The sequence below is a fragment of the Bos javanicus genome, chromosome 1 (genome assembly GCF_032452875.1).
Source record: "Bos javanicus breed banteng chromosome 1, ARS-OSU_banteng_1.0, whole genome shotgun sequence".
In the NCBI taxonomy this organism is placed as follows: Eukaryota; Metazoa; Chordata; class Mammalia; order Artiodactyla; family Bovidae; genus Bos; species Bos javanicus.
In genome coordinates this window covers 126,371,200-126,397,539 of record NC_083868.1, presented here as the reverse complement: position 1 = coordinate 126,397,539, position 26,340 = coordinate 126,371,200, and the positions used below count along the sequence as shown (strand labels likewise).

Here is a 26,340-nt window from a genome sequence, read left to right as displayed (position 1 = left end):
CCATTTTCACATGCAGAAACAGAAACAAACCTTTAATTGTAGAGTTAATGTAAAACATATCAATATGTTGTAGAGAAAAAAAGTCATATTGTAAAGAAAAACATTCCCCTAAAAAGATAATTATTTGTCAGTCCAAAATATCCTAAAAAAATAAACTATTGTGCTTAACAACAGGAATGTTTGTGTTTCCACAAATAGAGGAACAAGAAGGAGATGCTCACAAGTGCAGAACTTAAGTAAAGGCCTCTTTAAGGGTCTTAGTCAGTTTTTCCAATTAGTCTCAAAGCTTTGGGGGAAAATAATGTATTCCCACTAAGATGGCTGAAGTACAGAGAACAGAACGACCATATACTTTACCCTTTTGCCACAAGAATGAAAAGTGCAAAAGTTTAAAGACATTAAGTGTATCTATTAATGTCTGAAGAATGTAATTCATCAAAATCTTACCAAATGCTTATATCATAGGGGCAAGTGTCATTTTAGACTCTAATGAGATTCTTCTTTTAGTCACCTTAGTGGGAGTTGTAAAATCAAAGGGAAAAAAAAAAAACATGTTAGCAGGTGTAACAGGGGGTTAGTGTTGTAGTATATACTAACCATATTTTTTTTTTTGGAGAGAGATTTTTTTTTTTTTGTAGTGGTGTTTTTTTAATTGCACATAATTGCTTTACAATGTTGTGTTAGTTTCTGCTGTACAACAAAGTGAATTAGCTATATGTATACACTTATCCCCTCTATCTTGGAGAGAATCTTTAGACTCAAATTAAAAGATATAACAATGCTGAACTGAAAGAAACTGTAAAGTGTGAATATTGTTTATAAATTAATTCAAACAAATTATTTAAAAATATGACATTCATGAGATAATTAGAACTTCGGAAACTAGATATTTGATATTAAAAGGGATAATGACCAGTTTTTTTAGGTATCATAAAGACATGTTGATTATATTTCTTTGCAAAGAGTCCTTATCTTTTAGAGCTACACTCTCAAATATTATAGATGAAATAATGATACCTAGGATTTACTTACAAACAATATGGGGTAGATAAGTACATAGCAGTACAGATTAACAAGATTACTAATTCCTTTTATTATTAATTAATTTATTTTAATTGGAAGCTAATTACTTACAACATTGTGGTGGTTTTTGCCATATATTGACATGAATCAGCCATGGGTGTACATGTGTCCCCCTGTCCTGAACCCCTCTCCCACCTCCCTCCTCATACTAAGCATATTTGGAGAGGCTGCTGGATACCAAACTACCAGAGACAGGGAAAAAAAGAATAAAATAAGTGAAATGAATAAAAAATAAAAAAAAATAAGTCATGAAATGAATGAAAGTAAAATCTTTGAAATGTAAAACTTAACTGTGAAAAAGACTGCAAAGAGTATCTCATAAGTGAAAAAAGATAAAGAACACTTATATACATACACATATATGTATATATACAATGTATACACACATTGAGGGAACATGGAATAAATGAGTTAACAGTGAGGAGTGCGTTAATAACAACATTAACATAGCATTTATTTCACACTTTATAATTTACTATATATAATCATCAACCCACTTAATCCTCAATCTTCTAGGGGAGATAATATAAACCTTATTTTATGCAAAGAAAAATTAAGGAAAATTTTATGCAAAGAAAAATTAAGCAAAATTAAGGTGTTTTGCTTAAGGAAGTGAGAGTAAGAGTTTAAAGAGAGGCTTTCTTACTATAAAGTCACCGCTTTTTCTCAGACAAGGCCATCTCCCAGGGAGGTGGGGGGAAAAGTCATGAAAGAGAATATAGGTCTTTTAAAAGATAATGCTTAAATTATAGATTGATATAGGAAGGAGCTAACTGGTTAAAATAAAGAGAAGGAAGTATATAGAACTTACAACTTACCCATGGAGTCTACCTTATCTCTATGTGATTTGCCTTGTGCGAATTTTTCAGCATTCAGTGCCTGAAACTTGTGCCTTGCCCATTGTGTGAGATGGTCAAGCATGGAGAACACAGTCTGTGTACTGAGTTGACACAGATCAGATGCACTGTCTTGGGTACTTAAGGTATGATGATCATCATGCTTTAGAACTGCCATAATTTCTGCATAAACCTAAGAAGAACCATTTTATGGTTAATGATATGTCTACATAATACTATTTTACTATTACCTGACATATAAGGTTGACCATTTTAGGGAATAATTTTCAAAAGAAAAAAAATCCATGATGGATTAATAATAAATTATCTTTCTCATTAAAATTAAGCCAATAAAATGTTTCTCTGAAGAGAAAATATACTGTAAAAGAGTCACAAAAATAGACTTGGCGAAGATGGTTGAGACTATCCAAGTGCCTGTGAGAGATTATGATGTCTCTTTCATGCTTCATCTGCAAACAGACACTTCAAACAAAAGGAAAGCCCGCTGCTCACTGTGGCAGTTTCTAGAATGTCACTGTCAAACAGGCAAGCAGATATTCATGTGCAAAGCCCTGTGGTAGGATTCAGACATTCCCCAGCTACGGGCTCTGGGTGGGATTCATACTTTCACCAGCTATGGGTTCTGCTCCAAGAAAGCCCTCTTGTGTGTATACTTGATTGCACACACGAACAATACAAGGTAGCATATGATAAGGTATAAACAGAGTGACAATATCATGGAGCACTTAAGTACTGAATATAAATACAGTATGGGTTTAGAGGTTCAAGGGAGGCAGTCATGAGACGTTGGGGTACTAGCCTGCAGTTTGATTTCCTTAAGGTGGGCCCTTTGCCCAAAGCAAAACTTTTATGCCTCAAAAATCTGATCTGTGTTAATTCTAAGGTCCCTTCTGCTCAAAGAGTCTGTGTTTCCATGTCATTTAACCTCTCTGTGTCTTAATTTCCTCATCAATAGAATGGAATAACAGACCATGCTCTGTAATGACACACCAATTCTAAAGCAAAACAAAATCACACTGCAAAGTTTTGTTGCCTTACTGAATCAGATCAAAGGGCACAAAGTGCCCTCCTTCTCATTTTCTAAGGTCTCTTGGTTTTGACAGTAGGAAATCTGTCAAGCTTGAATTTGCAAGCCTCTTAAAGCCTTTTAAACTAAAATGATATATTTGAAATAAAAAGTTAATAGTGACTTTTGTCATCATATTTTGGATTTGTGCTAAATGTTGTGTATTAGTTAATATTTAAGAAAATAAAGCAGAGTCCCTATTAAAACAAACAAAAACCAACAACAAAAAAAGTCATAAAAATAAATACAGTATCTGCAGAAATCATTTCAGAGTAATTGAAGGGCATGTACAAACAAAAAATATCAAAAGAAAATATGGAGAAATATGTTCATGATACTGGATAAGAGAAGGCATCACATAAAAGGCTTAACATTAAAAAGTTATAAAATATATACAAATTTGGCATTTATATTTAAAATTTCTCATGGCAAAAGATATAACTGGAAAAAAATTTTCTACAATATGACTGGCACAAATTGGTATCCAGAATACATATCAAACTCCTACTAATTATTTAAAAAGGCACACACATACACAACCCCAAATAGGCAAAGGATATGAACTAAGCATTAAACAACTCTTTGATAAATAAAAGTTTAAAAAAGGATTTTGTAAGTGTTTAGATATCCCATTACATAGCATATACATGTCCAACTAATACATAGCCTTTTTAGTACTAACTACATTTCCCAAATGTTCGTACAAACAGAAACCAAATAAAATGATGTATCTCACCTCTTGTCGATCTTCTTGATTACACCCCAACAAAACATACACTAAAATATGTGGAAGAAGATAGATGGTCACCTTGAAATCATGCTTCATCATAATGCTACAGCAGGTGAAGATTTTACTGGCAAGATCATGCCGAACCTATAAACTCCAATGGTTTAGAGAGTAAGTAGTTTTGTACATTTTATTCTTTTGATTAACACCAAAAGACAACATGTGAGCTAGTCTATCATTGTAGAGTAGGTATTTTCCTATGAAGAAAGGCACTCAAATAGGGAGGATTTAGCTCACCATCTCTCTGGTCAAGTGTCTAAACTGCTGAGACCCCTACAAGAGCAATATAGCTACTTGGGCTGCCAACTATCTCAGCAAAAATGGTCTTTTCCTCCTAGATTTCATTTTAAAATGCATCACGTTTTGTTACAGATTAACCTTGCTAATTACATTATCTTTTACTTAGCTACATTAAATTTAGTACATTTATTCCCTGAACAAATAAATGAGGATAGTAACCAGAAAGTATTTCCTGGGCCAGCAAATTATATACAAGATCACATTTTTATTAAGTAATCAACAAGGATTAACTATAGGAAAGAAAATGAAAGAAATAAAAAGTTTAAATTACTTGGTGTTAGAGTCAAATTTTATTGGTATGATCCAACCCTCAATTTACCAGCATTACCGTTCTCCTATAAAAGTTTAAAGGTTTTTCCTTCTTCAAATATAAATCCTTCACTAAAAAAAAAAAAACAACTAAATACAGCTAAATAAAATATTCCACAGCTGAAAGTAATTAAATTGTATTAATTTAACATTTCACATATTATATTTTCAGTATATTCACTAAAAAAGAGAAAAACTTTATTGAAATTACCAAATATAGTTTATTATAATGCTTTAAAACACTAATAGAAATATGAATTAACAACAAAAGTTGTGAATTTTAAATACACGTTAAACATTTTGGGGAAACACAAAGGTACCTTTTTTCTGTCAGGTATGTAAAAATTTCATATTAGGAAAATATCAGGAACATATCTCTATTTTTCCATGAAATTTTATTTTTTAAAAACCTTTACTTTTTGGGGGGCTTCCCTGGTGGCTCAGCTGGTAAAGAATCTACCTGCAATGCAGGAGACCTGGGTTTGATCCCTGGGCTGGAAAGATCCCCTGGAGAAGGGAAAGGCTACCCACTCCAGTATTCTGACCTGGAGAATTCCATGGATGGGATAGTCTACTGGGTTACAAAGAGTTGGACATGACTGAACAACTTTCACATTCACATTATTTTTATTTTGGAGGAAGTTCAGATAATGTATTCTCTTTTAGAAATGGCCACTGAGGGATAATATATCTTTTTATTACCTAAGAAATCTTTTTATTATATATAAAAAAGTCTGATAAGGCATTTATATTCTTTTAAACAATATTATTTAAAACATAAAATGATAGGACATAATATAATAGACATTTTACAAACACACTAAGAACACAATTATTTGCTTGATTAAAAAACTACCTTTTTACTCAAAAACTGTTACTAGTAACAAAAGAGAAACTCTCTATTAGTAAACGTTTTCTACAAAAATTTCTATCACTAACAGCACAAATATTTCAGTGCCTACTGTGTGTGCTATGCATTCAGATAAATGTTCTCATTTCCTTCACAATTTCTATTCAGTTAAATTCTGGACAAGGCTCTCTTACCTTTGTTATAAGATAACCTGCCCAAGATGCTGACCATTCCGCAAAATTATTACCTAATTTACTTAAGTAAATTGGCTTCTTTACTCCAGACCAATCTGTTGATTTCTGAGAACTCTTATATCTGTAATTTAAAAATTGTTTATTAAAAAATAAATATATATTCGTCTGTCTAGAACTTTAGTATAAGGAATTATATCAACTCTTTTGCTGACTACCCCACTACAGCCTTACCTTTACTGAAATCTGGCTAAAGACACTACTTTCCCTAAAGCCTTCTTAGTGATGGGGTGATAGTCATTCTTGAACTCCCCAAGTACAAAGTATTTGAGTCTGCTTCTTCCCTTCCTCAATGCTCTTTCAGATCCTTCCAACCCCACCCTGGAACAAAAAAGATCTGTTCCTTTGAAGTTCAAGTCATCCACATATATATATTATACTATACTCATTATGGACATCTACCAACTCACTGATACAGTTAGCAGACTGCTCAGCATTTTCTTTCCTCCCTAAGTCTTACCATCCTGAGTGACTTCAATGTCTGGTTGGACCATCTAGTCAAACTGAAAACTTCTCAATGACTGTCTCCTCTACTTCTTTTTTGGGACTCCCTTTCCAAAACAGAGAAACTTCTTCACTTCCAAAATGTACTATTTAGACCCCATTTTACGGCCACGGTTTCCCAAAGTTCCAGTTATTTCACCCAGTCACTGACACATCTGTTCTCTCTCATTGAGATCTTCTGTCTCTTGATTCTGCTAAACTCTTCTAATCTATAATACCTCCTTTTCATTTACTTCTTTTTCTAACCAGCTCGGTTTCTACGGTCCTTCACTTCAAGCATTCTCTTGGTAATATCCTCTATACACTCCACTGCCACACTATTCTTTACCAGCTGGACCCATTCGCCAAGCTCCAAATCTTGGATCAGTCTAAATGCTTGCCTTCACTGAAACGATATCAAGGCCACTGCATTGATAGAGGAAAAATCATGAAATTGTTTATGAGATTAGTACTACTACATATCTTAGTTTTCAACCTCAGTGGACCTCTATGGTGCCCAGAAATCCTAAATATTCCTTATCAGCTCTCTATTCTGTTTTCCACAGTGGCTATTACAAATAATCATTATTCTCCTTACATGACCTATTACCAACTGCACCGATACTTTCAGCCAATAATCTTATCTCTTATACCTCTTATTTCATGGAGAAAAAAGAAACCATTAACACAACCCCACAGTTAAATTTGTAAATAAGTTCTATCCATCATTTTATCTTGCCTTATTACAGAGAAAGAGACTTCACTTCCTTTAATCACCCATGAGATATATGGCTAGTATTCTGGATGCTCCTTGGGGCCTTATTTTATCAATTATCACTTCTCTCTCTTCCATAACTTCAACATGATTCTTTCTATATGCTCCTCAGCACTAACATTTAAAGCTGTTCAAATAGGTCTCATCTTACACATGCGTACAGCAACTATTGAGGTGAGTGGATTCCTTTTTAATCACCAGTGTAAGGTTTGGAAATGACAAATGTAATTAATGCCCTACACTCAAGGGTCTCAGCAAACATTATGTATTTCACTGTATCGCAAATTGCTAAAAAATGAAAAATCCAATGTCTCTCAGTTAACCATCATTATTTTGAACCATCATGAATATAATTCTCTGGATGATTTTTACAAGTTTTACGCTGAACTTAGAAAACTATGGATATTGGGGAACAAGTAAGGCTCTGTCAAGTCACATCCTGATATTTTCTCCTAAAATTATTTCTGTGGCAATTGTGAACCATAGGTGATTTATCTATCTAGTTCACAGAAACTCGTAAGCATCTATAAGTGCTATAAAATACAGATAAAGAAATGGAGAAGTATAGAGTTCTCAAAAGAGAAAAAACAAACTTTATTTTATCCTAATAAACTATATCTTTAAATAGTACTATTCATAAGAAACAAAATGATGTTTAAGAGGTTTCTAAATATTAAAAGGTATGTAGCAAATAAGTATACATATTTAAGGGCTCTTATAAAACATTTTACTATGTACCTAGGTACTGTACTAGGGTTCAAAAGCTAAAGTAATTATCCAAGGTCAAATAGCCAATAATTTTGGGACTTAGACTACCTAAAACTAAAGTTTCTAACTAAAAATAATTAATGGGCTTCAATCAAGCCTAAAAACGTTTTTAAAATGGCAAAAAAAAAGGTTAGAAATTTTTTTTTCTTAAAGGAGAAAAAAATATTTTCACAGGGCTTCCCAGATGGCACTAGTGGTAAAGAACCCGCCTGCCCATGTAGGAGACTTAAGAAACACGAGTTGAGTCTCTCGGTCAGGGAAGATCCCCTGGAGGACGGCATGGCAACCCACTCCAGTATTCGTGCCTAGAGAATCCCATGGACAGAGCAGCCTGTCAGGCTATAGTCCAAAGGGTCGCAAAGAGTTGGACACAACTGAAGTGACTTAGCACATACACATCAAAAGTTTCAACTCATATTCAATTTGAAGTAGATTTTTTCCAAAGTACTACTGACAGTTGAATTAAAAAATAATCCTTTCAGCGTCAATGAATTTGTCTAAATATTCAAAGTTATAGAATTTAAACAATAAGCATATTGTTCTCATTTTGACAAGATTATAAACATAAATCATAGTGGAAAAATACATATTAGAACATACTAAAAACACTTTTAAAGCTAAAAAGTTATATCAAAAGTAACATTTTATATAGTTAAAAACAATTTTATCAAAATAGTATTAATGAGTTTACAGACCTAGTATTTAGATGTGGTTCCAGTATTTCTCGAACATGCTCAGGAAATCGCCTCCACAATTGGTGACCGGGGCCATCAGTTTGCATCTCTCTGCAGTCATAAATGGAAAGTAACTCCTACAAATATATATTTTACAGTCGTAAATTATCAATGAAACAGATACACCTTTACATCCACCAATATTCTACATATTACAGCTATAAAAATACATAGAAAAGTATATAAAATTATAACATTTTGGAGTTATGAACTTGTTCAGATTTATCTCAATGCTTAAAGCCATTCAGGTGATTTACTCAAGGTCACAAAGCTGTGGTAGTAACAATAATGGAACATGTAATTTGCATGCTACATATAACATGTTCTAAAATAAATGACTAAGAGTTATTCGGAGGAAAAAATTGGAATCTTCTATACTTGCAGAATTTTTAGAGTGTGACCTTTTCTGAATTTTAATTAAAGTACTATAAATCCAAAATAGTTCAAAAATTCAAGATATTTCAAATTCTAGATATAACATACTGAGTTAAAAATTCTAATAATAAGATGCAAATGTTAAACACCAATTTATTAGTCAAATCCAGCAATGAAATGGTTATATTTTACTTTCCTGAAAATAAAACAAGTGGGATTTTATAGATGAAGAAAAAAAACCTTTTTAATATCAATCTTTAACATAAGACAAATGTTAGTATATTATATCTTTCATCACCTACTATTCTTTCTTTATATTCCACTATAAAGGACAACATGCAACAGATATATTCCTATTAATAACAATTATAAACACTAATAGAATATGTACTTTATATTTAGAATTAGATCAATCAAAGGTACAAATTCCAGTTATAAATAAATATTAGAGATATAATGTATAACATGATAAATATAATTAACACTGCTATACATTATATACGGAGAAGGCAATGGCACCCCACTCCAGTACTCTTGCTTGGAAAATCCATGGACAGAGGAGCCTGGTAGGCTGCAGTCCATGGGATCACTAAGAGTCGGACACGACTGAGCAACTTCACTTTCACTTTTCTTTTTCATGCACTGGAGAAGGAAATGGCAACCCACTCCAGTATTCTTGCCTGGAGAATCCCAGGGACGGAAAAGCCTGGTGGGCTGCCGTCTATGGGGTCGCACAGAGTCAGACACGACTGAAGTGACTTAGCATTAGCATATGTTATATATGAAAGCTGTTAAGAAGGTAAATCCTGAGTTCTAATCACAAGGGAAAACATTCCTTGTGCTAAAAAAATTTAACTTTTTAAAAATTTAATTTTGTATTTATATGAGATAAATGGATATTCATTAAACTTGTGATAATCATTTCATGATGTACTTAAGTCAAATCATTATGCTATGCACCTTAAACTTATACAGTGCTGTATGTCAATTATATCTCTACAAAATTAGAAGAAAAAACAAACAAAAAACACTAATATACTTAGAGTTGTTCATCTTGTTTCATATTTAACTGAGAAAATAAGCAATTACAAGATACCTCTACAACTTCCATGCTAATATCTCCCCAGCGTGACAATACCACATCAGTGCTTACATGCTCTGCTTTCTCTCTTATTACTAAAGATGAACTGTTTTTGCTTCTAATTAAGGCTAGACTATGCCAAAGCCTTTGACTGTGTGGATCACAATAAACTGTGGAAAATTCTTCAAGAGATGGGAATACCAGACCACCTGACCTGCCTCTTGAGAAATCTGTATGCAGGTCAGGAAGCAACAGTTAGAACTGGACATGGAACTAAATAGGAAAAGGAGTTCGTCAAGGCTGTATATTGTCACCCTGTTTATTTAACTTCTATGCAGAGTACATCATGAGAAACGCTGGACTGGAAGAAACACAAGCTGGAATCAAGATTGCCGGGAGAAATCTCAATAACCTCAGATATGCAGATGACACCACCCTTATGGCAGAAAGTGAAGAGGAACTAAAAAGCCTCTTGATGAAAGTGAAAGTGGAGAGTGAAAAAGTTGGCTTAAAGCTCAACATTCAGAAAACGAAGATCATGGCATCTGGTCCCATCACTTCACGGGAAATAGATGGGGAAACAGTGGAAACAGTGTCAGACTTTATTTTTCTGGGCTCCAAAATCACTACAGATGGTGACTGCAGCCATGAAATTAAAAGACGCTTACTCCTTGGAAGGAAAGTTATGACCAACCTAGATAGCATATTCAAAAGCAGAGACATTGCTTTGCCAACAGAGGTTCGTCTAGTCAAGGCTATGGTTTTTCCTGTGGTCATGTATGGATGTGAGAGTTGGACTGTGAAGAAGGCTGAGCGCCGAAGAATTGATGCTTTTGAACTGTGGTGTTGGAGAAGACTCTTGAGAGTCCCTTAGACTGCAAGGAGATCCAACCAGTCCATTCTGAAGGAGATCAGCCCTGGGATTTCTTTGGAAGGAATGATGCTAAAGCTGAAACTCCAGTACTTTGGCCACCTCATGTGACGAGTTGACTCACTGGAAAAGACTCTGATGCTGGGAGGGATTGGGGGCAAGAGAAGGGGACAACAGAGGATGAGATGGCTGGATGGCATCACTGACTCGATGGACGTGAGTCTCAGTGAACTCCGGGAGTTGGTGATGGACAGGGAGGCCTGGCGTCCTTCGATTCATGGGGTCGCAAAGAGTCGGACACAACTGAGTGACTGATCTGATCTGATCTGATTCTTCCCACTTGTACACTATATTCCACATCTCTTTACCTACTTAAAGTAGTGTTACATCAGTTGTCTTCTATATCATCACTATTCTTCTCTTGCTGAACTGTTCCCAAGCACATGTAAACACATTGTCATTTTTTCTATCTTTACCCCTCTTTCCTCCCTAGCTATCTCATTCTTCTGCTCTCCTTGATAGCAATACTCTTCAAAAGAATTTCTGTAATTTTTCTAATTCCTCTCCTCCCATATGTTCTTCAAAATACTCTAATGAGGCTTTCTAAACTACACTGAAACTGCTCTTTTCAAGGACAGCAATGATCTCTACGTTACTATAGCCAATGGTCAATTCTTAGTCCTGAAATTATTACACCTATAGAATATGGTCAGCATTTAGATCACTCCATACTTCCTGAAGGGGCTTCCCTGGTGGCTCAGACAGTAAAGAATCTGCTTGCAATGTGGGAGACCTGGGTCAGATCCCTGGGTCAGAAAGACCCCCAAACTACTCCCATGATGCTAAAGTTTCAGCTTTAGCATCACGGGAGTAGGAAATGGCAACCCACTCCAGTATTCTTGCCTGGAAAATTCCATGGACAGAGGAGCTTGGTGGGCTCCAGTTCATGGGGTTGCAGAGTCCAACATGACTGAGTAACTAACACACACACAGACATACTTTCTGAAACACTTTCTTGTCTTCCAGGACACCATCTTCTCCCACCTTACTGGTAGCTCCTTCTATATTGTCTTACTTTTTCCCTCTTCTCAGTGACTCCTCATTATCCAGGTCTCAGTTACTAGAACCTTTTTACCTATACATACTTCCTCAGAATCATAGTTTTAACGAACTATGAACACCTCCAATTTGTATCTTTAACTCAGGCCTCTAATCATGAATTTCAGACCTGAATATCTAACAAAATAAAAAAATATTTTATTCGAAAAAATATGAAAAGGGGCAAAGAAAATCAAACTGGAAAAGTGTTTGTTACACATATGGAAGACAGGGATAATTTCCACTACATCCAAATAGGTCTTAAAAGGTCAATTAAAAAACTAGATCATTACCAAGGGAAAAATGGGAAAAGATCATTTAGAGAAAATTCACAAAAAAGCAATAAATATATAAAAGATGTTACACTGCTCTTATTATTAAGTATAAATTAATATGAAACAATATCATATCTTAACTGTCACACTGGCAAAGATTAAAAATTTTAATTAAAGGCAGGTTTGTCAAGGGAGTATAAAGTGGTGAAGCTTTTTTGATAATCAAATGTAAACTCTGTATTTGCTTGGAGATTTTAATTTTAAGATATCTATATTATTATATACTCACTCAAATACTCAGAAATTGTATATATGTTTTTTAAGTAATTTTTTTGTAAAAACAAGATATTGAACAGAACCTACTTATCTTAAAGTTTTTTTAACAAATTACAGTATGTTATATTGAACATAAAGTCACCGAAAAGAATGAATTAGAGCTATATATACTGACATGGAAAATTACACAACATATACAGTTAAACACAAAAGAAAATCAACAAATATGATCTGCTTGCTTGCTGGAGAACACACATGTATTTGTATATAAATAGAAAAAAATGTCAAAGTATGTATAATAATGTTAGAAGGGTGCATTTCTGTACTCTTGAAATTTTTGTCAAGAACTTGTATTACTTTGATAATAAAAATGATAGTTAAAAATTAAGAGTTCCTAAAGTATAGAATTTACAGCTTTCTTAATAGAATTTAATAACATAAAGCCAATAAGGTCTACATACACTCTTACCTGAATGGCATAAGCAGCTGAATCTTGAGCTCGGCTGTTATCTGCATATGCAAGGTAAGCTCTTGTTAGTTCCATCAATAATCCATAGGCAAAGTTTGAATCTTCTACTCCAGTCTCAAAAAAAAAAAAAAATTATAGGATAATTTGTATACATTTTCTTAAATTTTACTGTGCATACCATGGTGAATTTAATTTAGTTACTTAAGTGAATTTAACTTAGAGAAGGAAAGCTCAGTAAGGATCAAATGAAGTTTGGTACCAAGTCTAAAATATAATCTGTAGCTAAGAAGCCAAATCTAACACTTCTTAAACTATTTTTAAAGTGTTAGACTCATTCAACTTTTACAGAGTCAGCAATATGCATATTTTGGTTTTTTAATTCTTAAAAAGAAAACTTGTTCTATAGAATTTCCTAAATTACATTCTGTAGAACCTTGGCCACTTGAGAAGCTTCAAAAAATAATTTTAACATGCCCTTCTGTAGGAGATTCATAATGTTCTCCAATATGTTAAAAGTCCTGTTTAATTTTGTTTTACAAGATTTCCCACACTCATGTGACCATGAAAACATTTTTATATACAAACTATTAAAACACCTGGGAAATTAGTTTCTCATGGAGATATTGAGCAATTGGGTTTAAATAGTAAACTTTAAATAATCAATTAGATTTTAAGTATTTGTCACAATTATGTTAGAAAGTTTATTTAAAAGAATGCAGCACTCCAGACTAGGCTTCAACTTTATTTTTTTGGCTAAAGGTCTCTGCAATAGTATTAAGGAATAAACTCAGAAATTACCTAAATTATCTAGTTTAGATCAAGTTGCCACTAAGGACAAAACAAGTCGGCAGTGGTCTGCTGCAGGGATGGGGCTCTGGGTCCAGCTGATTTGGGTATAGCATAAGCCCTCTTGGAGGAGGTCACCATTAACCCCATCACAGAGCTACCAGAACTTACGCCGGATTGGGATATAGACTCTTAGAGGGCACAACAGAACCTTGTGCACCAGAAACCAGGAGAAAGGAGCAGTCACCCTACAAGAGACTGTCCCGGACTTGGCAGTGGGTGTTCAGGAGTCTCCGGCAGAGGCGTGGGTCAGTGGTGGCATACAGCAGGGTTGGGGGCACTGAGTGTAGCAGTACATGCATGGGATCTTTTGAAGGAGGTCGCTGTTATCTTCATTACCTCCACCATAGTTTGCTGCTAAGTCGCTTCAGTCGTGTCCGACTCTGTGCGACCCCATAGACGGCAGCCCACCAGGCTCCCCTGCCCCTGGGATTCTCCAGGCAAGAATACTGGAGTGGGTTGCCATTTCCTCCTCCACCATAGTTTGGAGCCAGGTAAATAGCAGGGAGAGAACACAGCTCCACCCAACAACAGAAAATTGAATTAAAGATTTACTGAGCATGGCCCTGCCCATCAAAACAAGACCCAGTTTCCCCCTCAGTTGGTCTCTACCATCAGGAAGCTTTCATAAGCTTCTTATTCTTCTCCATCAGAGGCCAGACAGCCCGAAAACCACAATCACAGAAAACTAACCAATCTAATCACATGGACCACAGCCTTGTCTAACTCAATGAAACTATGAGCCATGCCACGTAGGGCCACCCAAGACAGACGTGTCATGGTGGACAGTTCTGACAAAATGTGGTCCACTGGAGAAGGGAATGGCAAACCACTTCAGTATTCTTGCCTTGAGAACCCTATGAACAGTATGAAAAGGCAAAAAGATAGGACACTGAAAGATGAACTCCCCAGGTTGGCAGGTGCTCAATATGCTACTGGAGATAAGTGGAGAAAAAAATTCAGAAAGAATGAAGAGATGGAGCCAAAGCAAAAACAACACCCAGTTGTGGATGAGACTGGTGACGGAAGAAAGGTTCGATGCTGTACAGAGCAACATTGCATAGGAACCTAGAATATTAGCTCCACGAGTCAAGGCAAATTGGAAGTGGTCAAACAGGAGATGGCAAGAGAAACTTTGACATTTTAGGAATCAGCAAACTAAAATGGACTAGAATAGGTGAATTTAACTCAGATGACCATCATACCTACTACTGGGGGCAAGAATCCCTTTGAAGAAATGGCGTAGCCCTATAGTCAACAAAAGAGTGAAATGGTGAACTTGGATACAATCTCAAAAACGACAGAATGATCTCTGTTCGTTTCCAAGGCAAACCATTCAACATCATGGTAATCCAAGTCTATGCCCCGACCAGTAATGCTGAAGAAGCTGAATGGTTCTATGAAGACCTACAAGACCTTTTAGTACTAACAACCAAAAAAGATGCCCTTTTCATTATAGGGGACTGGAACGCAAAAGTAGGAAGTCAAGAAACACCTGGAGTAACAGGTAAATTTGGCCTTGGAGTACACAATGAAGCAGGGCAAAGGCTAAAAGAGTTTTGCCAAGAGAATGCATTGGTCATAGCAAACACCTTCTTACAATAACACAAGAGAAGACTCTACACATGGACATCACCAGATGGTCAACACCGAAATCAGACTGATTACATTTTTTGCAGCCAAGTATGGAGAAGCTTTACACAGTCAGCAAAAACAAGACCAAGAGCTGACTGTGGCTCAAATCATGTACTCTTTATTGCGAAATTCAAACTTAAATTGAATAAAGTAGGGAAAACTACTGGACCATTCAGGTATGACCTAAATCAAATCCCTTATGATTATACAGTGGAAGTGAGAAATAGATTTATGGGACTAGATCTGATAGACAGAGTGCCTGATGAACTATGGATGGAGGTTCGTGACATTGTACAGGAGACATCAATCAAGACCACCTCAAGAAAAAGAAATGCAAAAAAGCAAAATGGCTGTCTGAGGAGGCCTTACAAATAGCTGTGAAAAGAAGGGAAGCAAAAAGCAGAGGAGAAAAGGAAAGATATACCCATTTGAATGCAGAGTTCCAAAGAATATCAAGGAGAGATTAAAAAAAGCCTTCCTCAGTGATCAGTGCAAAGAAATAGAGGAAAACAATAGAATGAGAAAGACTAGATATCTCTTCAAGAAAAGTAGAGATACCAAGGGAACATTTCATGCAAAGATGGACATAATAAAGGACAGAAATGGTATGGACCTAACAGAAGCAGAAGATATTAAGAAGAGGTGGCAAGAATACACAGAAGAACTATACAAAAAGATCTTCACGACCCAGATAATCACAATGGTGTGATCACTCACCTAGAGCCAGACATCCTGGAACACGCAGTCAAGCAGGCCTTATGCTATGCTATACTAAGTCACTTCAGTTGTGTCCGACTGTGTGACCCCATAGACGGCAGCCCACCAGGCTCCCCCGTCCCTGGGATTCTCCAGGCAAGAACACTGGAGTGGGTTGCCATTTCCTTCTCCAATGCATGAAAGTGAAACATGAAAGTGAAATCGCTCAGTCAGTCGGAGACGACTCCATGGACTGCAGCCTACCAGGTTCCTCCGTCCATGTGATTTTCCAGGCAAGAGAACTGGAGTGGGGTGCCATTGCCTTCTCCACAAGCAGGCCTTAGGAAGCATAATTATGAACAAAGCTAGTGGAGGTGATGGAATTCTAGTTGAGCTATTTCAAATCCTAAAAGATGATGCTGTGAGAGTGCTACAATCAATATGTCAGCAAATTTGGACAACTCAGCAGTGGCCACAGGACTGGAAAAGGTCACTTTTCATTCCAATCCCAAAGAAAGGCAATGCCAAAGAATGAACAATCTACCGCACAATTGCACTCATCTCACACACTAGTAAAGTAATGCTTAAAATTCTCCAAGCCAGACTTCAGCAATATGTGAACCGTGAACTTCCAGATGTTCAAGCTGGTTTTAGAAAAGGTGGAGGAACCAGAGATCAAATTGCCAACATCCGCTGGATCATCGAAAAAGCAAGAGAGTTCCAGAAAAACATCTATTTCTGCTTTATTGACTACTCCAAAGCCTTTGACGGTGTGGATCACAACAAACTGGGAAATTCTGAAAGAGATGGGAATACCAGACCACCTGACCTACCTCTTGAGAAATTTGTATGCAGGTCAGGAAGCAACAGTTAGAACTGGACATGGAACAAAAAACTGGTTCCAAATAGGAAAAGGAGTTCGTCAAGGCTGTATATTGTCACCCTGCTTATTTAACTTCTATGCAGAGTACATCATGAGAAATACTCGGCTGGAAGAAACACAAGCTGGAATCAAGATTGATGGGAGAAACATCAATAACCTCAGATATGCAGATGACACCACTCTTACGGCAGAAAGCTAAGAAGAACTAAACAGCCTCCTGATGAAAGTGAAAGAGGAGAATGAAAAAGTTGGCTTAAAGCTTAACATTCAGAAAACAAAGATCATGGCATCTGATCCCATCATGTCATGGGAAACAGATAGGGAAACAGTGAGAGGTTTTATTTTTTGGGGTCCCAAAATCACTGCAGATGGTGACTGCAGTCATGAAATTAAAAGAGGCTTGCTCCTTGGAAGCAAAGTTATGACCAACCTAGACAGCATATTAAAAAGCAGAGACATTACTTTGCCAACAAAGGTCCGTCTAGTTAAGGCTATGGTTTTCCAGTAGTCATGTATGGATATGAGAGTTGCACTATAATGAAAGCTGAGTGCCGAAGAATTGATGCTTTTGAACTGTGGTGTTGGAGAAGACTCTTGAGAGTCCCTTGAACTGCAAGGAGATCCAACCAGTCCATCTTAAAGGAAATCAATTCTGAATATTCTTTGGAAGGACTGATGTTGAAGCTGAAACTTCAATACTTTGGCCACCTGGTGTGAAGAGCTGACTCATTTGAAAAGACCCTGATGCTGGGAAATACTGAAGGCGGGAGGAAAAGGGGATGACAGAGGATTAGATGGTTGGCATCATCGAATCAATGGACATGAATTTGAATAAGCTCCGGGAGTTGGTGATGGACAGGAGGCCTGGCATGATGCAGTCCATGGAGTCGCAGAAGTTGGGACACAACTGAGTGACTGAACTGAACTGAAGGATAAACTGAATAGTTTCTTGTAAATGGAAATTCCATTTCTACAGATTTCTTGTAGAAATCCCATTAGGAGAGAGAACTCTTCTTGTCATTCCAAATTATCATAACTTACCACAAATGTAAAATCTTTTCCTTGGGTGTCAGTGGTTGAGAAATCTAGTCGACCTGGGTCTATTGCCCCCAGTTCCCCTAAACATTCTCCACAGAGCAACCGAGCTTGAGAGTTTGCATCTTGGCAACCTTTCAAGAGCACTGTCACCAACTGTGAGATAACAGGTTCCACGGTTTCACTATCTGTTGCATATCTGATCAGTTTTTCCTAAAATAAAAGTAGAAAGAAAGTTTATATGTAACTTCTACAAACTAATATACTTTCCTAACTAGAAAGCTTAAAAACATTAAGGAATATCTGATAAATATTGACAAAATTAAACTCTTGTTCTGCAGTCTTCTCACTGAGTTTTTGCTGAGTTCACATAATATAATTCACAATATGTTCTGTAGGATTAGAATCATCCTTATCTCATCTAGAATCTTTAATAATAGTTCACTTAAATTAACATTATAGGTTAATTCAGGCATAAATACTTAAAAGAGATGAACTAGAAAACAATAAACAGCAAAACTAATAAAATTATAGGCATTTTTTACCTTGCTAAAATTAGATAATAAGGAAAAGAACATTTTAGTTGTAAAAGATAAATGCAATTCATACTAAATATATAAATGAGACACTAAAAGAAAGATAATTTTAAAATATACTTATTTAATAAGTTCAGACTTTCCTGGTGGCTCAGACGGTAAAGCGTCTGTCTACAATGCAGGAGACCTGGGTTTGATCCCTGGGTTGGGAAGATTCCCTGGAGAAGGAAATGGCAACCCACTCTAGTACTCTTGCCTAGAAAATCCCATGGACGGAGGAGCCTGGTGCAGGCTACTGTCCATGGGGTCACAAAGAGTTGGACACAACTGAGTGAAATCACGTACTTAAAAATGTTTTTACTTCTAGGTTACATAAACTGGGTTTGTATTTTCAACAAAAAATATCCAATTCCAAAAGAATTATGTGTTCAATGCATCTATTTAGAAAGTGTTTTTAACGTATGAATCCAATTTTATCCTTTTCCAAATGCCTAACCAGTTGTCAAAAAACAAATCCATGTTTGCTCTAATTATTTGAAATGTTATTTTTATATCATAAATGTCCATATGTGCTTGAGTCTATTTTTGGACTTTCTATTTCTTCCCACCGGTCTGTTTATTCATGTACCAGTATCACACTTTTATAATAATTATAGAGGCTATAGGGTATACTACATAGAATATATTAATGTTTGGGAGGGCTACTGAACACTCATAGTTGCTTTTTTTTCCCCTAGATTTTTCCTACCTATTTTTACATGTTTGTTCTTCTGTCTGAACATTAGTATGAAGTTTCTAGCTAAAAAAAAAAACTTGGCATCTTTGGGATGGCATTAACTTTATATATTATACTAGGGAGAACTAAAATCTTCATAATATTGAGCCAACTTAATAAGTAAGGGGTGTTTCTGTTTAAATCAATTATATTTTTGTGTCTATCAGTAGTGTTTCAAAGTTTTCCTTACTGATTTATACATTTCTTGTTACGCTTATTCCTAAGTATATTATCTCTTTCTGTTACTACTACAAATTGGGTTTTCCAACAAGTCTTCTACCTGGTTACTGCTAGTTATATGAAGATTATGATTTTTATATTCTCTTTACTGAATCTGTTTGTGTCTGAATTAGTTTATTGATAGTTTCTATAGTTTTTCAAGTATATTACATATCATCTGTAAATAGGCCTATTATAATGTCTTTTCCAAATCTTATGCCTCTGATGGTTTTCTCTAATCTAAGTTCATTGGCCAATACTTCCAACTGAATATTAAATTGCAGTGGAGATAATGAGCAAGTAGAGATGAGTTTTAGCGGGAAGGTGTCTTATCTCCACATGAAGCATGCATGTGTGTGTGCACGTGTATGTAGTATACATATACACATGTATGTATATGTATACATTTATGATTTATCAAAGTATTATCCATCGATTTCTATTTTCTTGAGTGCTTTTATCTGAAATGGATGTTATAGTTTGTCAAAGGCTATTTCAGCATTTATGAAAATAACGGTATTATATTTTCTGTTTAATTCTATTATTAGTTCCCTCATCATTTTCCCCAAGTCTCTGAGCCCCAGGCAACCACTAATCTGTCTCCTATCTCTAGGAGTTTAGTTCCTCAGAAGTATATACATTCATAATGTATCTTCTTTGTAAGTTCTGTATCTTCTCTTGTATCTTTGTGAATTACAGCGTTTAGCACTATAAAGTGCCCTCTTTTTGTCACATTTGATACTTTTTGGTTTTTATTCTACTTTGTCTAGTGGCAGAATCAGAATTCCTGCTTTCTTATTTCAATTAATCTGTCATAAATTTGCTCCTTCCTTTACTTTTAGCCTTTCTAAATAATTTATTTTATATGTATGTATTACAGAATTGTTCTCTGCTTTGTAAAACAATTTGTAATTTTTTTTCTGTTAAAGTCTTTTCACATTTATTAATATGATTGATATGTTGGGCCTCAATTCTATCAGCTTTTTAAAATTATAATCAGATCAGAATCAGATCAGTCGCTCCGTCGTACTATATATATTATAATCAGTTCCTAAGAGTTAATTTCTTTTGGTACAGAATAAAACTTATACTTTTTGTTCTACAGGTATCCTTTATATAAATAGGCTTCCCTGGTGGCTCAGATGGTAAAGAACCAGCCTGCAATACAGGAGACCCAGGTTTAATCCCTGGGTCAGGAAGATCACTCGGAGAAGGCAATGGCAATCCACTCCAGTATTCTTGCCTGGAGAATCCCATGCCTTTTAAAATGATAATACTGCATGTATTATAACTAGCTCCTAAAATTTAATTTCTTTTGGTACAGAAGAAAATGTATACTTTTGTTCTAGAGTTATCCTTTATATAGAGGTATCCTTTATATAAATAAAAAGGTTCTAGAGGTATCCTTTATATTAATAAAAAAGTATCTTTATATAATCTTCTTTAACCAGTTTGCCAGTTTTAAATAGTATATTTTGACTCCCAGTTATTGCCTACACAATAAGGACTAAGCTCATTTTACTCATATCTTAGTCTCTTCTTCTCTCATTGTAAAAAAATGCATTCTTTCTATCTTATTAAAATCTATAGCATTTACATAGAATTCTCCTGAAGTTGTCCCCACTGTTGTTAAATATATAACTAGTAACCATCAGTTCTTTTGACAAAGTCTCCCCAGTCATTACTTCATTGAATGAAGCCATTCTCTAGCGTATCTCTTAGGAAGGGCTTGCTTGTGAAACTTGTATTTCTTCAGTTCTTATATGTTAAAACTCTGTTTATTATCCATGATATTCTAAGGACAGCTTGCCTTATTCTTTATGTCCTTTACATTTTTTAAAATGCTGCTATCCTCTAGGTCTATTCTGTATATTACTGTTGAGAATAATGATACTAATTTTCTTTTCTTGCCCTTTTAAGTGATTTTTTAAGAATATTTTTTTACCTGTAGGTCCTGAAGATTTCTTATTATTAAAGTCTAAGATAAGTCTCAGAGTTGACTATGCTGGGGTCAATTTTTACAGGTACACAATGGGTCCTTTCAATATACAGACTTAGGTCTTTCATTTAGAGAAAAATCACTTGGATTATAGCTTTAAATATTAGAACCATTGTTTTATTTTCCTTCTTTACAAACTTCATTTTAATGTGAAATCTTTGCCGAGTTTCCATTTCACCTGCTTCTTTGATCCTCTGTACTCCTTTCTCTAATCTCATTTTTGTTCTCTTGATTATTCTCCTGCCTTTCTTCAATGCTCCTTCCTAAAGTTTTAGTCATATATATTCCTCCTGTATGCTCCTTATAATTTAACCTTCATTTCTTCAATTTCTTTCTTCAGTTCAGTCACCTCTTGTTTCATACCTTGCTTTTTTGTCCATTTCTCTTTTTAAATTCTTCATTCAATTCCTCTTTTTTTGGGGAGGGGGGCATGCCAGATAGCTTGTGATATCTTAGATGATGTTATCTGCTTGCCACAGTTGGAAAAGAGATCATTTTTCTTGTTTGTCCTAGATGTTTTGGGGCAGTGTGCTGATTATATTTTCTACTGATAATGCAGATTTACAGATAGGAGAGCGTAATATCTACACTCAAAGAGATTCAAGAGATGCTACCATGTGGTAGCATCATGTCCACATTGGCTGCTTCCCACTTTGGGTTTACAAGCTTACTGACCCAGAAGAATGTACTTGCTACCATCATGTATATCATTTATCCTAAGAAAATGCTTCTTTCTATCATGAAAACAAATACAACCCAGTTTGCAATCCACTAACTCCTGAGGGTCTTAGGCTCTCACATCTTATCATATGAGTTCTTGATATGCAAAAATGAAAACTTCATTAACAATTTTTTTCCATTTTATAGATTTATAGTGATATGGTATTTTAAATACCAATTCTCACTCTCACCAAAGTTCGGGATAACCTATATTATGTTTACAAGGAAAAGAATAAAGTTTACTGGCCTCATAAAAACTTAAAATTTAGCTTTATTAAAACTAACAGAATTAATTCCATCAAAATGAAAAATGGCAAAATTATTGAAATTTTACATGAAAGATATCTACAGAAAATTACATGAGGAGACTCATATAAACTGCATACATCCTTCCTTAGGAAGATGCAATAACCTAAAATATAACTGCCAAATCATGATCCTTCAAAAAAAACAAGAAAAAAATATGCAAACCTCTTCAGCCTTAAAGGGCATCTCATGAATTTACTGATTTTATTGTTAAAATAAAAATCACTTTTTTTCATTGAACCTACTGAATCTCAAGCAAATATGCCTATCGTCATCTTTTCTTGAAATCCACCCTTTCTTTCCTGTAGCTCTTTAATTATATCTTAGGCTTCCCTGGTGGCTTAACCTGTAAAGAATCTGCCTGCAATGCAGGAGACTTGGGCTTGATCCTGGGGTAGGGAAGATTCTCTGGAGAAGGCAAAGGGTACCCACTCCAGTATTCTTGGGATTCTGGAGAATCCCAAGGACAGAGAAGCCTGGTGGGCTACAGTCCATGGGATTGCAAAGAGTTGGATACAACTGAGCAACTGACACTTTCACTTTTCATACCTGATTTTTATACAAGGTTTCCTTCAAGCTCGTAAGAGCATGAATACGGACATCTACATTTTCATGCTGAATTGCTTTCATGGATAGCTGAAGAGTTGTCTGAAGATCAGTACTCTCAGAGGTCTCCTATAAAAAGACAACAGAGAGATACACCTTATCAGTTAATCACATCAGGAACCATTTCAGTAGGACTGGATTTCCTACACCATTACCATCAAAGTAGTTAAACGGTACCTCAATTGAATGCAGTTTTAAAGAGTAATTTCTATCTCTTCTTTTGTATAGCATATAAATTTTCAGTAATTCTCAAAGGAAGGGATTTTCTTCCAAAATTTTTAGTTTTAGAGAAAAATTTTATATCAACTAAATAATAATTTACTTATCCAAAATAAATCCTTCTTGGTAAGAAATACAAGTTTCCCTTAATTTAAAAAGGGCTACATAAAAGCCTTGAAAAAGGTCTACAGATTATGCAGATAACTCACTCCTTATTTTGACTACTTACTTTCTTATGACTGATGATTTACCCAGTAAAAAAGCATATAAAGTCTTCAGAATCAATCTTGGGATCTGTAGTAAATACATTTTCTACTCTGACCCATGCTCAGGTATCCCACTTTCTGCCCTAAATTAAAATCACCAACAATCTTTTTTAAATTTCAGAGAGTTCACTGAATTTCCAGATGTTGGAATGACAGATGATTCTCCTTCTAAAGCTCAGAATTAGTCAGACCTGACATATCTATACCATGGTTTATAGCACAAAGTAATTGGAATCTTCCCACAGCATTTTTTTTCCTTTACTCAGAGTATGCAGCTATGGTCACTTCTTTTAGGAACTGTAAGTAAGAACATATTGATCTGGGTAGGGATGGCACAAAAACTGTATCCTTTGCTCTCTGTTCTATCTAATTCTATGTTACATCTTTGATCCAGATGCTAAAACTTCCTTCTAAAAATCAGACTCAAGATAGGATTATACAGTCATCATAAATTAGGCATCACAATATGACTATAATATCCCCAGACATCATTCTAAAGAATCTCTATTCAGTGTTTTAGCACTTGGAAATAATTTTGTATGAACGATCTCCTAAACCATACATAAAAAATTGAATACCTTTCTATATTCCTGTAGAACCGCTTTTATCTTTTTTAATTCTTGATGATCAGGTAAAAAATATATTTCATGAAGAAAATCTTGCACAGCATCCCTAACAATCAGTTGAAAGAAAAAGAATTATTTACCAAATATGAACACTAAAAAAAAAAAAAAACATACAAAGCAGTGGTTGAAACTAAGGCCAACTTAATTCACACTTAAAAGTGCTAGCTGATTGTTGACATGTCTAGGATGCTCAGTCAATACTGGCAAATAATCAAATCTGAGAAAATCAACCGGTAGCAGTCTGCCCATGTAGAGTCACTTCAGCTTCAATTTGAGCTAGGTGTGTGATTTGTTTTAAAAATTAGAATGTGGCAGAGGAGATGCTGAACTGACTTTGGGCGTAAGTGTTAAAAAGGTCTGGCAGCTCCTGGTTTTGTTCTCATGAGAGTCCTGAGTCACCATGTAAGAAGTCTGGTCACCATCAGGGACAAGCAACATGGAGAGAGTAAGAAGCTCTGAGACTAAATGGAAAGAGGGAGAAGTCCAGTCAAGTCTACCTACTGGCTGACTGCAATGACCACTGGTAAGAACAGCCAAGGAACTGACCAGCTGAACCCAGCCCAGACTGCAAAACTATGAGTACTAGGTTTTGAAGTGGTTTATAATGCAGCAATAGAAACTCAACCCCAAAATACAAATTCTCACAAAGATATATTAGAGAAAAATACATAAGTAATTCTTACTGGAGGTTACAATTTTTAACATGCTTCAAATATAAAGCCCTAATATTTCTAGGTCCAAATAAAAGGGTTTCTAAATTCTATCTTTACTAACTCATGCAACACACAGGTATTAAGTAACTCCTATGTGCTACTATTTCCTAGAAACTGGGGATGTAACAACCAAGAAAACTTCAATAATTCCTTCACTCAGAGAGCTTAAAGTCTTCTCTCTAGTAGAGTGAAAGAGAATTGTTTCATTATATGAAAAGGTAGAGAAATGATTCCTCTATAATAAACAGCACAGATAAACTATTTGTATAACAATCCAAAAGCTATTTGAAAAGTGATCTAGATCAGTGATAATGTTGTTCTACTATGTTCAGAATACCAAAAATAAAAGTATTTTAATTGGAAAAAACTCCATTAACTTTTTATTCTTTATTTACTCCTTGATTGGATAGTTCCTGAAAATGACTAATGGAATTGCAATAGCATATGGATAAGTAAGTAAATAGTACTTAAATTCTAATTTTTCAGAAGCAAAGGAACGCTGATATACAACAGTATGTACAAAAATGAAAAACAAAAACAAAAACAGGTGTACAGAAAAACATTCCAAACTAAAAAGCAGCGTGAGAGAAAAATAAAAATGGAAAGGAATAATACATATTCTTGCATTAGCAATGTGGATTGACTACAGCCTGGTATCTGCTTTGAAAAATCTTGGCAAAGAATTTTAAGAAATAAGATGTGGCCAGATTTTAGAAAGCTTTAAATATCCAGATAAACAATTTGGAATTCAGAAATGGAGAATCACAGAATGTCTCCCCATGCTGGAATGATAAAGATAGAGATGCTTTAAAACATGAACAATACGAAGAAACATAATAAAAACTTAAAGGAAGGGAGGCTGGTTAAAGGGTTATTGCAATGAATAAGGGTTTAAAATAAGGCAAGCTGTAGAAACTATGTGATTAGCCCTCCTAACCTTTTTCATGCATTCAACTGTCTGCCTTTTAACTGTGAGAAGAAAGATAAATTGAGCCTCACCTCTTTCAAAACTGATGAAAAATAATTTTGAGCTATTGATCTAAGTTTAAAATACAATTACAATAAAAGCCATGTCACAACTGAAAGCCATGTCATATCAGTTTGATATGTATTGACTTTAAACATGTCAATTACTTCTATTTATTAATGGACTCTAAATTAAAAAGAATGTGAACAGTTTACCCACAGTAATCCTAATACCTTGATACAAAAATGCAGTAATAAAAAGCTGCTATCTCTATTTCATTTACAATACCTGTTTTCAATTATGAGGTAGTGAAATATAGCTGCAGTTTCTTTAGGCTGGATATGTATGAGTGGTAACAAAGCTACTATTACATGACTGAGAAGGGAACCTAGATAAGCATGATCCAGGCAACGAACAAAGCAGTCCCAAGCTCTATGAGGGAAAAAAAAAAAAAAGTTAAAAGTCACATCAGTTAATTATTAGCTGAACAAACAATGATAAATGCAAACAATAAGAATATAAGGCAGCTGTAAAAATGTAATAAAGATCAGTCAGTATACTCAAATCAAGTGACCTCTATAATAC

At 35.1% G+C, this 26,340-nt stretch overlaps 1 protein-coding gene across 2 annotated transcripts in view; it reads right to left on the bottom strand.

Moving 5' to 3' along the window:
• Positions 1–26,340, bottom strand: part of ATR (ATR serine/threonine kinase) — a 120,393-nt gene that overhangs the window by 49,025 nt on the left and 45,028 nt on the right. For both annotated transcript variants that reach the window (XM_061419594.1, XM_061419602.1), the window contains 9 exons: positions 26,044–26,187; positions 24,028–24,121; positions 22,908–23,033; positions 17,810–18,016; positions 12,709–12,822; positions 8,225–8,340; positions 5,447–5,567; positions 3,743–3,880; positions 1,902–2,112 (listed from right to left, as the gene is read on the bottom strand). In XM_061419594.1, coding sequence (XP_061275578.1) covers positions 1,902–2,112; positions 3,743–3,880; positions 5,447–5,567; positions 8,225–8,340; positions 12,709–12,822; positions 17,810–18,016; positions 22,908–23,033; positions 24,028–24,121; positions 26,044–26,187 — 1,271 coding nt within the window. The remainder of the gene's footprint in view (positions 1–1,901; positions 2,113–3,742; positions 3,881–5,446; positions 5,568–8,224; positions 8,341–12,708; positions 12,823–17,809; positions 18,017–22,907; positions 23,034–24,027; positions 24,122–26,043; positions 26,188–26,340) is intronic.